Here is a 12827-nt window from a genome sequence, read left to right on the forward strand (position 1 = left end):
TGCTATTTGTTGTTAGGCAAACTCTATAGGCTTCAGGTCATGGCATAGGCTGTCAAGAGGGTAAAGAAGAGGAAAGTCCATGCTGTGTTGTTAAAGGAATATTTTTCTTTTAAGGCAATGATGTAAAGCAGTATGAAAATGTTTCATCCCTATGATTAAAGAATTGAGTAAAAGCAGTCTTATCTTTTTTTTTTCCTGGCTCTCAGTGAATGTGTTCTATAATTAGTATTGTTCCTAAAAAAATTATCCTGTTGCCAAAGTGAAACCCTTCCCTTCAGCAGTGGCAAAGATGCAGCTCTGACAGAAGTCTGACAAGGTTTAGTGAACAGGCTCAAGTCTAAACGGGAGCTGGAGAGGAAAACTGAATCGTTGAGGAGACCCGTCTGGTGTCAGCCTTACTTTTCTAGGATACAGCCTGGGATGGCAGAAGCAGCACTCACTCATGGGTGAAGTACTTGGGGAGCCTTCCTCTTTGACTTGAAGGGCTTGTGGTGACAGAGTAGTCCCAGTCCATGCTTCCTTCACCAGTTCATTTATTCATAAAAGATAACAGCGCCTGTAGAGCCCAAGAGCCCTCTCCTGGGCAGTAGAGAGCAGTGATTCACATCCCCTCGGGAGGAAGAGGCAGGTAGAGCCAGGTTTGCTGAAGGCATGCTTTCGTGTTCTCAAGTAGGGTTTCAAATGCAGATGACCTGAAACAACAGCATGTTGCCACCAACACAAATAAGTCTTTTCTCTGTCCTGCCTTCTCCTTCCTTATTTTCTGAATTCGCCCCATCTGAAAGCAGTCATATGTACACTAATGAGAGGACACCAAAGCTGCATTTTTATCTGATTTAAGATTTATCAGTCATTTTTTCACCAACTCTACTTGGGTATTTTTTCCTGTTGTAAATATGTATGATAGGTGAATACTTATCCATCTTAATGGAGTTACTGCATTTTGGCTGTGTTTAAGACATACAAGTATGATAATTTACAAATAATTGTCTCATTTGGGAGAAGTAGGGGTAGATATCAGTACGCCTAACCTACCTCTGCCCAGAGAGCTCATAGTAGCTGGAAGTACCACATGAAAAGGAGATCATGTGCAATTAAAAGATTAAATAAAAGCTAAATTCTTTGCTGCATGTATGTTTTGCAGAGTTGAAAAACAGAACTTCTCTGAAATTTTCTCTGGGTTTTCATTATAGCCTTATTTCTAAAGCCAAAGATTTTATTCCTATTTTGGGTTGTGTAACAAGAGCCAAGCATGCATACATCAGGGTAAGTCTACGGGAGGCAAAAGGGCAGTGCAACTGCCAGCCACGTTCGGAAGGAAAACATAAATGGAAAATTAAGAGTAGCTTTGCCTGTTTTCAGGAAGGAACTTTTCGTCTGATGAGGCCCTTTCTGGCTCTCCGTAGTGCCTCAGGAGGTGATTTCTCCTGTCCTTGGTTTGCAAGTTCACCTTCCTGTGTGCTTCCAAATCGTAACGCTCTGTGGTGGGTGCCGCGGAAGGGTGCAGGACCTGGCCCTGTTCAGCATCTTTGTCGGTGACATGGACAGTGGGATAGAGTGCACCCTCAGCAAGTTTGCCGACGACACCAAGCTGTGTGGTGCCATCGACACACTGGAAGGGAGGGATGCCATCCAGAGGGACCTTGACAGGCTGGAGAGGTAGGCCCATGCCAACCTCATGAAGTTCAACCAGGCCAAGTGCAAGGTCCTGCACCTGGGTCGTGGCAATCCCAGGCACAAATACAGGCTGGGCGGGGAATGGATTGAGAGCAGCCCTGAGGAGAAGGACTTGGGAGTGATGGTGGATGAGAAGCTCAACATGAGCCGGCAATGCGCCCTTGCGGCACAGAAGGCCAACCGCATCCTGGGCTGCATCAGAGGAGTGTGGCCAGCAGATTGAGGGAGGTGATTCTCCCCCTCTACTCTGCCCTGGTGAGACCCCACCTGGAGTACAGTGTCCAGTTCTGGAGCCCCCAACGTAAGAAGGACATGGACTAGTTGGAGAAGGTCCAGAGGAGGGCCACGAAGATGATCAGAGGGCTGGAGCACCTTTCCTATGAAGACAAGCTGAGAGAGTTGGGGCTGTTCAGCCTGCAGAAGAGGAGGCTCCGGGGAGACCTTATAGCGGCCTTCCAGTACCTCGAGGAGGCCTACAGGAAAGCTGGGGAGAGGCTGTTCAGTAGGGCCTGTTGTGATAGGATGAGGGGTAATGGTTTTAAAATAGAGGGAGATGGATTTAGATTAGATACTAGGAAAAAATTTTTTACAGAGGGTGGTGGAACACTGGCACAGGTTGCCCAGAGAGGTGGTGGATGCCCCATCCCTGGAAACATTCAAGGCCAGGTTGGATGGGACTCTGAGCAACCTGATCTAGTCGGGGATGTCCCTGCTCCTTGCAGGGGGGTTGGACTAGATGACCTTTGAAGGTCCCTTCCAACCCAAACCATTCTATGATTCTATGACCTGTAGCGGAGACATCAATGTCAGTGCTTCTGCCTGGTGTAGTTTTTGGAAGCTGTCTTGGCCTTAGTTTTCCATTTTGAGTGTTATTTTCAGACACACAGAACCTGATAGTGCAGGGGTGATGCTAAGATTACCCCTATGTTGCTTAAATGCCCTGGTTGGGGGAGGTGATGCCTGTTCCCATAGCCGTGGAGGGCAGAGGGGCTAGCATCCTCAGTGCTCATGAAGAGCCATCTGGAGATGGGATGAGCCATGCTGGCATCCACACTGCTCATGAGTAGCCATCTCTAGAGCAGACTGGCCACAGCCCCACTGTAGAACACTTGGCCCTGCATCTCCCCTGGTCCCTATATAGTGCCCCTGGTATCCTAAGCCATAATTGCCCTCTTTTTCTGCTTTTTCAGTTCAGAGTTGTTCATTCCTAGCAATGAAGACACACTCTCAGTGTCCTTTTCTTAACACCCAACACTTCTGCTACTCGGGTTCTAATCTTCAAAACAAGAGTGTGCTAACAGAGGCTACTTTCACCACTTTGGCAATTTATTTCTTAAAATGTAGAACAGGGATGGCAATGATTCTATGATTCTATGCTGATCTGTGTTCTGAAGCTGCATTAAGGTTTCTTGTGAAGTACAGTAATATTTCTACACATGTCAGGAACTCAGTCCACGATGAACTGCTTGTTGATCTAGGTGACAGGAGCATCTTTTACACTGCTGGCCTTTTCCATCCGAATAGCAATCAGTATTGCTTTCTGAAAAACAAAAAGAAGAACAAAGATCTTTTCCCCCAGGTATCCTTTATCAAAATTACAGTCCAGACAATTACAGCTTTCTGTTTAGTAGCAATTTGTGAGTCTTTAGGATGGTGACAGCATGGATGGTGACTCAGAATCACCATCTGAGTCAGTCTCTGCAGACCCCATGAAGGAAGACGTTGAGCCTACACAGACGTGTTTGTGGGCAAAACATGTTTAAAAGGCTGCAAGAGTACAGAGCCTCTTCTTGCACTGCATGGCAGAAGCACAGAAAAACCTGCAATAGCAGGATGAAGTACATAATTGCACAAGTATCAAGTTTGAAATGATGGTATTGATAAAGCTTAGTTCTTATGAAGTGAGATTTCTTCATACCTCATTTCTGAGGCTCACAGGATGCTGTTTAAATGCAACTTTCCAAATAGTTTCCTTCCAGTGTCCAAATGTGGGCTGCACCTGAGCTTGGACTTAGGAAAAAGTCAGTCTTTGCCAGGGAGTAAGAGGCATGGGATTGAAGTTGATATTTTGCTCAGTGCTTATCCAGGGGTGCAGTGAAATAATAAGACATTGTTGTAATAGGTGGAACAGAGTGAGAAAGGTGTTGACAAAATATCGCCATCGGGCATAATTAGAAATGGGAGAGGTTGTCTGCGTTTGACTAGGTTTCTTGCTGGTTAACCCATCATTCTAGTGTTTACAGAGTTTGGAAACTCCTTTTATCACAGACTTTCCTTCTGGCTGATCCCTGAAAGGGAGGCTGACTCCAGCATATCAGAAAAGGGCAGGAAAATATATTCATTTACAAGTTATTAAATAAATAAACACCTCTGTGGAGGCATCTGTTTTTCTGGGTGTAGAGTTACTTACGGCGGGTAGGGCTGAGGATTTCCTGGCTTGCTTTGCGCTGGGTTGCAGAAACGAGGCTTTTGCACTTCGCTTTGTGGGTCCGCTCCTGTGGTTTCATTGAACAAAGCCCCTGCAAAATCCCTGGCTTATGAAATATTTCCTCTCCGTCGGGTCCTGGACAAGAGCCGGCATCTGCAGAACCAGAAAAGGAAGTCCTTGCCTTATAGAGAGTGTTCTCGGAGTGACACAATGGCTGATATAAAGTGTCGGAGGAGCTGAGCCGAAGGCAAAGGAACAAAGGAAGATCAAGATTCAGTGGCCATCTCGGACAAAAGGAAAGTGGAAAGTGTCTCCGGGATGGATAAATTTAAGGCTGCGCTCGTGCTGGCTGGGGTAGGGGATGCTCTCGGTTATCGCAATTTCTCCCGAGAAAACAATGCCTTAGGTGCAAAAATCCAGCAGGAGCTGAAGGAAATTGGAGGGCTTGAGAACCTGGTGCTCTCCCCTGACAAGTGGCCCGTAAGTGACAACACGCTCATGCACATGGCTACAGCAGAGGCTGTCATCACAGGTAGGTACGACGGGACTAGCGAATGCAGTCTGGAAAGGAGCAAAAACGTCGAGCTGCTGCATTTCTTAAAATAAGCTTGAGTGCTGGGGAATTCATGAGAAAGCGTGTCAGAAATGCTGCTTACCTGAATGATAATGTGCATTAGCTTGTCTACTCTGTGAGCATGTTGCAACCATCACACAAACCAGGGAGTTTTGATTTCTTGAGTGTGGAGGGGTTCTCTCTATATTTTCCCTGGGTTTATACAGTTGTTTAAAGCTTAAGGACTAAAATACTGTATGTCCAACATCTCAAAAATAATTGCTAAGGAGATTGTCTGTACACTGGAATACATCAGGGAATAATATAGCCACTCAAAATTCTTCTGTAAAAGATAAGAGCTTTTCTAAGTGCATTTTTAACATATTTGTGTCCAGAACTCCCATCTGGAGTAGAGTTGCCTTAATACCTCTTTCAAGCTAAAATCACTAGCGCTGTCTCCTCTTTGCTGTCCCTCGGGCAAACAATTGCTCCTTGCAAGGCCAGAAAAGGAACAATTTGCTTTATAAGGAGAGCTCCATGTCTTTAGTCCAAAAAACACCCTAAGATACTATGTTTATAATTAAGTCTATCAGAACAGTGGAAGTTATTAATACACGTCTTCTAAAATCACAATAGTTTGACAGAGAACGTTTGGTTTTCCTTAAGGTAGGAATAGTCTTTTGTAAGACATGCCGATATTTGTATCCACACCCTACCCACTGAACTAGAGCTTCCTGAGACTGTCGAGATCATCATCCAAAGTATGCCAGAAAACAGTGACCATTCAGCAATATTTTGCCTCTTCAGGATGAATTTTTTTTTTAATCTCTGCAAAAACATTCCGGATTTTTCTCAACACGCATAATGCTGGCTAACTAACAGCAGCAGAAGCTCACAAAGCACCTAAGTATCCTTCACGTCAATGAAATTTCCCTTGTGCTCCTGTTTCACCGCTTTATCTGCCTGCTGCCAATGTGCTCTAAATTTAGTCCGCAGAGATCAGTTGAAGAGTGCGTTGGACACTTCATACTTGGCTATTAGCTGGCCAATGGTTTAAGGGGTAGCTAATACACTAAAGATAAGGGCAAGAAGTCAGCCTATCAAGAGAAAAGATGACTAACATATTTCTGAATATAGGCTATGATTAAATACGTATCGTATGTTTCTTGCATATTGAACTCTCTAAAGCTATAACTTGTGGGTGATCAAGCCAGTTAGATGAACAGTAAAATAATAAATCTTATTTCTTCAGTATAGCAGGAGCACTGTGGCTCTAAAGAAAAGAGATCTCAGCTGTAATTACTATCAGCTGTGTTTATCCTATACTCTCATTTCTTCAGCCTGATCACACAAACTTTTTAAAAACGTGCTCAAATCAACAGAGTGGAGCTAAAGGAGGGGAATCTGGGTCCGTGAGGGTGAAGGCAGCTGCCACCGGTCCCCAAAGACCTGCTTTCCTTGTGCAGCAGGGAGCCCTTGCTGCCACGGGGCTGAGATTTTAAAGACTATATTAGGTGTCTGGAAAATGACCAGCCAGAAAAAAAAAAAAAAAAAAAAAAAAAGGAAAAAAGGAGGGGAGATAAGAAATAAAAATATTTCTGTCCCTCACTGCCCTGCATGTCTCATTCACTTGGCCGACTGCCCACTGGCCACAGACAGCATCCCCTGGGTGCACACCTCTATGTACGTGTGGGATGCTTGCAGGTGGGGTAGGACGTGCCCACGGCTTAGGCTCGCCCTGAAGTCCCATTGCCGGGGCACTGCCCTCAAGGGAGCTCCCAGCCTAAGGCTGCAGCAGCAGCCACGGAGCGCAAGGTGGGGGTTTGCACTGGGGATGAAGGCAGTTCTCACCTGGGGAAGCATTTTTGGCCAGCGATTTGCTGGCTGTGTGGAGGACATCCCAGGAGGGCCACGGCCAGAAGCAGAGGGGGCCGCAGGCACTGCTGCAGACTGAGCTGGCGCTCTCCAAATCCACCATGGACACAGACGGAAAGGTTGATCCCTCAACGAAGGATAAATGAAACTCCTACTTCCAGTGGAAATCTGTCCCATAGGGAGAAAACCAGCATCATCAAAAGCAGGGGAACTACCTCCACAACAAGGAAAGCCTTTTCTTCTCTGACTTAAACATGGGTTTAAAAAAAAAATAAAGGTTCATTTCTAAAGAAGGAACTTGTCCTGTCGACTTGATGGCTGAGATAATGGCTTGGCTCCAGGGGCAGGAGCTGTGGTGGGCTTGGGCAGTCAAGAGCTGCTGGACCACAGGGACTCTGGCTCTGGGGACAAGGCATCTGCAGAAGCTGCTGGGCAGTAAATCCTGCTCCTGGCTCCCATCCAGATAAACTGACACCTGATTCCTAAATCTGGAACAAGTCGGCAGCTTGAAAGTATCTTGTTCCTTTAGGATTGTATGTGGGATGGCCAGCATAATGAATAGGATTGGGTTTTTTTATGTGAAAGGAGGGGAATGTTGGTTTTACCCTGCATCATCTTTACTCACCTGTGTCTATAACTGGTACTTTTGCGTGGCTCCAGCTTACGAGGCTCCAAACTCTCTTAGATTAAGCGTCTTCTGTGGATTTCAAGAAATCACCATCTTTGACAAAATGAAGATATTTTTAGAACTTCCCCTGCTGTGTCATTCAGTCTTTGCGTCAAACCAAGCGTTTCTCTAAGTACACAGAAAAGATACAAATGGACAAATCTCAGTTTCCACTGATTGCACAACCATAACAGATGCAAGCAGAAGCTTTTCCTCGGCAAGAGCTGAAGGCAGGGCCCTTCAAGCCCAACAACACACAGTAGCAGCCAAGAGAAGCAGCTATACTGAAGAAACAGTGTGTGTTTAACAGGGGAAAGCTTCCTCCTTAGGCAACGCTTGGTGAAAACAATCTGTAAAGAGATACTGCTAGTGAACTTTTTCTAGAAAGACATTTATCTGCTGGAAACACTACAGTTTGTAGGTATTTACTACTTTTACTGATCTTTATAATCATTTTTATAAAAGCTTGCTGTTCTGGTTATTGTACCAACATAAGACACTGGGATGCCTGCATGAAAGACCTAGAATTTTTAGACAAAATAAATATAAAATACCAATTAAAAAATAAGGTCACTAATTTTATTTTGTATGCAATCATACATACCTCTTTAAAATAATTCAATAGTAATTAAAAAGAAAAAGGCTTTCATTTTTAAATTGGATTCGTGTCTGCAAATGAGGGGAAAGGCACGGGCTGAGCCAGGCACAGCTGGCTTCCTGTGTATGGCCAGTCCCCACGGCAGCAACGCACCCACTGTACAGTTCGACACCTCTGTAAATCCTTCACATCACGGAGCCTAAATAAAGCCCCTGGGCAGCTATTGTTGACAAACAGAATACCTTTATCTTTCCGATTAAAGGAATTGAAAGTGGAAAGGAAAGCAGAAAAAGATGAGACACAAGACTTCTCCCTCCAGCCCACTCTCACGGCACGTAAAATTGTGGTAGCTGTGGCACTAGAAACAGGATTCCGTGTGGAAATAGAAACATTTCTTAAATGCATAGTGAGCTTATTTGCTTGTTTCCAGTGCTGTCTTGCTCTTCTGCCTTCATACAGCAACTTTCTCTTCCCTCCTCTGAGCAGATTACTGGTGTTTAGAAGACCTGTACCGGGAGCTGGTGAAACGCTATGTGGATGCTATCGACAAGCTCCCAGGGAGGCGGCCAGACCCCGCTACCATTGAAGGCTGCAGGGAATTAAAGCCAGACAACTACCTTCTCGCTTGGCACACGCCGTTCAACGAAAAGGGTACAGTACTCATTTCCATTTACAGATCCCAGCTTGAATAATGTGCGCTTTCAGTGCTTGTGTCTATGGAGGAATGCTTTCCTTTTCCCCCCTGACATCAAAGGCTACTACCCCTGAAACATTTCCATGTTTGCCTGAGGATGGCAAGAGATCTGCCAGGAATTCCTTCTGTAGGGCACTATGTCCTCTCCTAAATGAACCCTTCCCTCTTTAACAGCTATTTAAAGAGGCTTTGTTCTTGGCTCTATGCCTCTGGGCCCAGATCTTTGTCCTTGAGTTTAATGGTTATTTTAAGACATATTTTCTGCTATTTTTTCGTTTAAGTGTTTGTAGCCTTGGATCTTTTCAGCAATGTCAGATCTGAAACAGAACGCCAAGCCTGTGAAGTGCTCTACACACCAATGTGTCCACTGAAGGGAAAGCAGAGATCTTTCTCCCAGTGGATGCCCTGCTAACAACTATGACAGTTTTGCTGATAATCCCTGATTTTGCTGATCCCCTAATTTTGCTGATAGCCCTGTTTCCCTACACATGACCCTCTCTTTCTTTCTCTTTATGATCATTTCATTTTATGATTAATCAAATTTCTTCTTCAAGTTAAATGGCATGCATGCAGTGATGTGTGCACACAAATGCATGTACCCACACCCACACAGTGGACTTAATCTTGGAAGCCTGCAGAGACACCACACCATCAGAGGAGGTAGGCTTAGACAGCTGGAAGATGATGGTAGCTCACACAAACACTGTTGTTGTGTCGGTGTGACGCTCTACCACTGCAGTACGCATCGGCACCGCTCCGCAGCACCACATAGTGATGCGATACCGTGACAAAGACCTGGCGGCACAATACCGTGGTGGCTCTTTCTGAGTCTCTGCAATCAGGTTTCTCTGACTCAGCCCCTGCTCCTCATGACAGCTGCTGGGAGAGAAAAGCATCTCCGCTCTGTTTATTCTGCCCATCCTGCTATTAGCCAGGTAGATCTGAGAAAGTGCCTCTTTGGCAGTTGTCATATGTTTTCTGATTGACAGTGAGTAAAATTTGGTCAAAATAATTGTGGGAACTGCTGCTGGCCCTGAGCAGTTCTCAACACCTCCAGCAGCAGAGCATGGCTGTTCCCTGGACCGTTGCTGTGCTGGAGCTACATCTCTTCTTTTAGCCTTCCTCCTCCCCAGCTTTCCATGATGGACTATTCGCTCTTGGGACATTCTGGGCTAGAATGATCTAAAATGAATTCCTCCCCTGAGACCTGGCAGCTAAAACCCACCTTCTCCATCCGGTCTGACAAATATCACCCCAAACATCTCAAGAAGCCTTTTTTTTCACCCTGAGAGCAAAAGAACCAGTGACCTGAAGTGGAGATGCTCAGCATACCACGGGGCCTGACACTGCTATGGACATAATTAACTTTTTAATTGAATGTTCACAAATTTCTTCTCAAAGCAAAAACATTTCATGGGCATTGAATACCTATCAGTCAGATGATATCTTGGATGGGCTGGAACTAAAATGCTGTTTCCCGTGGTCATTCTGTCTTGCCTCATTTCTAGGAAGAATTCACATGTCAGCCTTCATGAAACAGTGAAATTGTGGCTTAGGTAATTTTGCATTTTTTATGTGAAGCTCCTCTGCTCAAATTCTTGTAGGTATAATCAGCACACTGAGTTCTGAAGTCAAACTCCCCTGTGCGTCTCTTTGCAACCTCATGTCATGCTCATTGCAGAGGTACCTGGATTACGTTAAAGGCTGGTGAGATTCCTGTGACCACCAGAAGACATGTTGGAGGCTGTCTAGCACCTTCCATTTTAAGAACTTATTTCCAATTTATGATGTTGAGAAGCTCAAGGCTGAAATTTTCAACGTTAAGTGTTTGCCTCCATTTGTCTGTCAGTGTCTGTTTAAAGTTTTGATGCAGATGAGTCTTCTCTTTCTGAGACATGGTAAAAAATGTTTCGTTTCATTGCCAAAACCTCAAATTGTTCAGGAGAGAATCACTGAAATTTGAGAGCTGGAACAAAAATCTGAGTAAGGTGGTACCCCTTGAGCCAGAGATGTACCTTTCTGTGAAAGGCCGGTCAAATGACAGCTTGGCTCTACCTGTATCTTGCATATTTCAGGCTGAAGCTGCAGCATCCAAGTAGGTCTTTATCTGCAGCTACTGGAGCAGCTGCTGGGCTTCCTAATGGCGTTTGAGAACAGTGCCTTTTTCTTGGTGGCACTGGTAGAGGAGCATGAGGAAAAAGTGCGAGTTAAATGCAGAAAGCTGGGGAACAAGAGTGAATGGAAGGGTAAATCTCAGATGGACTAGAGATAAAGGTGTCAGGCTCTAAGTTATCGTGCAGAACGGTCTGTAGTCACAAAAGACACATCCTCTTCAGGGCTTAGCTTATTCTACAGATGTAGAGCAAAGAAAAGCCCACTGAGGTATTACATACTGAAAGAGAATAATGCAGTGCATGAGTGAAAAGGATGTAACAAGGAAGTGTCAACACAGCTTTTGTGATGAGAAGTCACACCTCAGAATTCTATTAGGAAGCTCACGAAGTAGCCAAGAAACAGGAAGAAAACACTGCGAAGATGGTCTGTCAGGATTTCCCAAAGACTCTCAACAGGGTCCCTCACCAAAGGCACTAACTGGTTAGGCACTAAGTGCTACAGGATGGCAGAAAGATTGTCCTAAGGATAGACAACTGGTTAAAAGACAGTAAATGAAGAGCAGGAGATTGCAGTTGGTCTTCTCCATAGGGAAGGAGGTATCGGTGTTGGACCTCTGTTGTTCAACATGCCCACAAACTATCTGGAAATGCAAGTGCATAGTGGGTCAGCAAAATCAAAGACAATATGATGCAGAGTTGTGGAAGAAGATGCTCACGATGATGAACAACTGTGTGGCACAGCAGCAGAACCAAATGCAACGCAGATAAGTGAAAAGTCATATGCAGAGAGGGGTTCCTAATTTTATATATAGAGTTGTAGCTGCCGATTCAGTTACTGTTCAGGGAAAGCATCGCGGAGGTATACTAGTTCTGCAAGAACGTCACTTCAGTGCTCAGGAAGAGCCAGAAAGCAAATAGACTATTAGAAATGACTGGGAAAGGAACAGAGAACAAAACACAAAATATGCTTGCACCAGTGCATAACTCCATAGCTGCTCTTTACTGATTACTGTAAATAATCTGGTCCCTCCCCCCCCCTTCCCTATTGGATAACCATCATGGAGTGTATCCTTTGGAGGAACTGGGATCGCAGAGTGAAGACGACTCTCATCTGCTGCTCCATGGCTGCAGATGGTTTAATGAAGAGTTTGGTCTAGCAAGCAGGAGGAGATATGTTCGCCTAGTTAAGCTGACTGGTGCTCCTGAAGACCAGATTTCTTTCCTGACTCTTCCTTTTGGCTTCTATGTGATTTGTGGGATAGACAGTTTTATCTGGTCCTGGCTCCTTAATAACCAGGCACTAACAGCTGCTGCATCTATGAGGTACAGAAGCAAATAGATCATTTGCAGAACAAGTGTCCAGCCTTTTCATCAGGAGAAGTGGCCAACAGTGTCTTGAAGAGAGTCTCTTTCACTAGTATTAAGAAGGTTAGCACGGAGGAAACAAGGCCTGAGCTTGTGGGGAATAAAACAGTATTTTGCAGATGTCAGATGTCTGGCCTTTTTCAGACTGCCTTTGATAGTTAAACCTGCTGGAAGAATTACTGCATGCAAAATTTGCACATTGGACTCTGAGGAGGAAGGGAAGAAATGACTTAGATCACATAACCAGGGTGATCACTCAGGATAGTTGCTCTCTGGGGAGAAGAAGAGCTCCTCTTGAGAGAAAGAAATTCAGATTGGTCTGTATTGCACCTGCAGGTGCCAATGTGTGGCTTATGCTAGTGTTACGCTTTGGCTCAGGCAAGTACTTTTGAAGCAAATCTTCCTGCCACTTCCACACTTGGATCACACTCATGATCTTAGGACACCTGAGCTGAGGTCGCTCAGGATGGCACGAAACGGCAAGCAGCGCTCCAGGTTCTCTGTGCCCACAGCAGGCACAGCCCAGGGGAGCAGCCGAGGGCTCCTCTGAAGGTAGGTGACTAAAAGCCCTGACCCTGGCTCCTTGGCATCTGCTGCTTCAATTCACTCTTGGCCCACGAATTACTCCTACTATGCCATCATACAGGATAATGGAGATACAGCCTTTCTCCACACCGTCTATCTGGGAGAAACAGGGAGAGTGTGCCTCTATTGCAGGTTCCACAGATGCTAAAATTAGGTAGCATACATATGCCCCTTATCTTCCAGGGACCAAGTAGAGAAAAGCTGATTGCTCTCAACTATACCCAAGGTCACTGGGAAGTGTGATTGAGCAAAGACAGTGCTGAAAAATGTC

At 45.2% G+C, this 12827-nt stretch overlaps 2 protein-coding genes across 2 annotated transcripts in view; one reads left to right on the top strand and one right to left on the bottom strand.

Annotated features, from left to right (window-relative positions):
- Positions 1–3012: 3012 nt before the first annotated feature.
- Positions 3013–6710, bottom strand: LOC147602317 (uncharacterized). Its single transcript, XM_086770164.1, has 3 exons — positions 6510–6710; positions 4088–4258; positions 3013–3217 (listed from the first exon to the last, which is right to left on the bottom strand). The coding sequence occupies exons 1-3, from the start codon at positions 6634–6636 to the stop codon at positions 3117–3119; spliced, it is 399 nt and encodes a 132-aa protein (XP_086626290.1). The 5' UTR covers positions 6637–6710; the 3' UTR covers positions 3013–3116.
- ADPRHL1 (ADP-ribosylhydrolase like 1) overlaps positions 4187–12827 on the top strand; it is a 31571-nt gene continuing 22930 nt past the window's right edge. Inside the window, exons 1-2 of the mRNA XM_086770177.1 lie at positions 4187–4637; positions 8285–8449. Of these exons, the coding sequence (XP_086626303.1) occupies positions 4424–4637; positions 8285–8449 (379 nt within the window). The 5' untranslated portion in view covers positions 4187–4423. The remainder of the gene's footprint in view (positions 4638–8284; positions 8450–12827) is intronic.

This window comes from Chlamydotis macqueenii, chromosome 1 (genome assembly GCF_036417535.1).
Source record: "Chlamydotis macqueenii isolate bChlMac1 chromosome 1, bChlMac1.mat, whole genome shotgun sequence".
In the NCBI taxonomy this organism is placed as follows: domain Eukaryota; kingdom Metazoa; phylum Chordata; class Aves; order Otidiformes; family Otididae; genus Chlamydotis; species Chlamydotis macqueenii.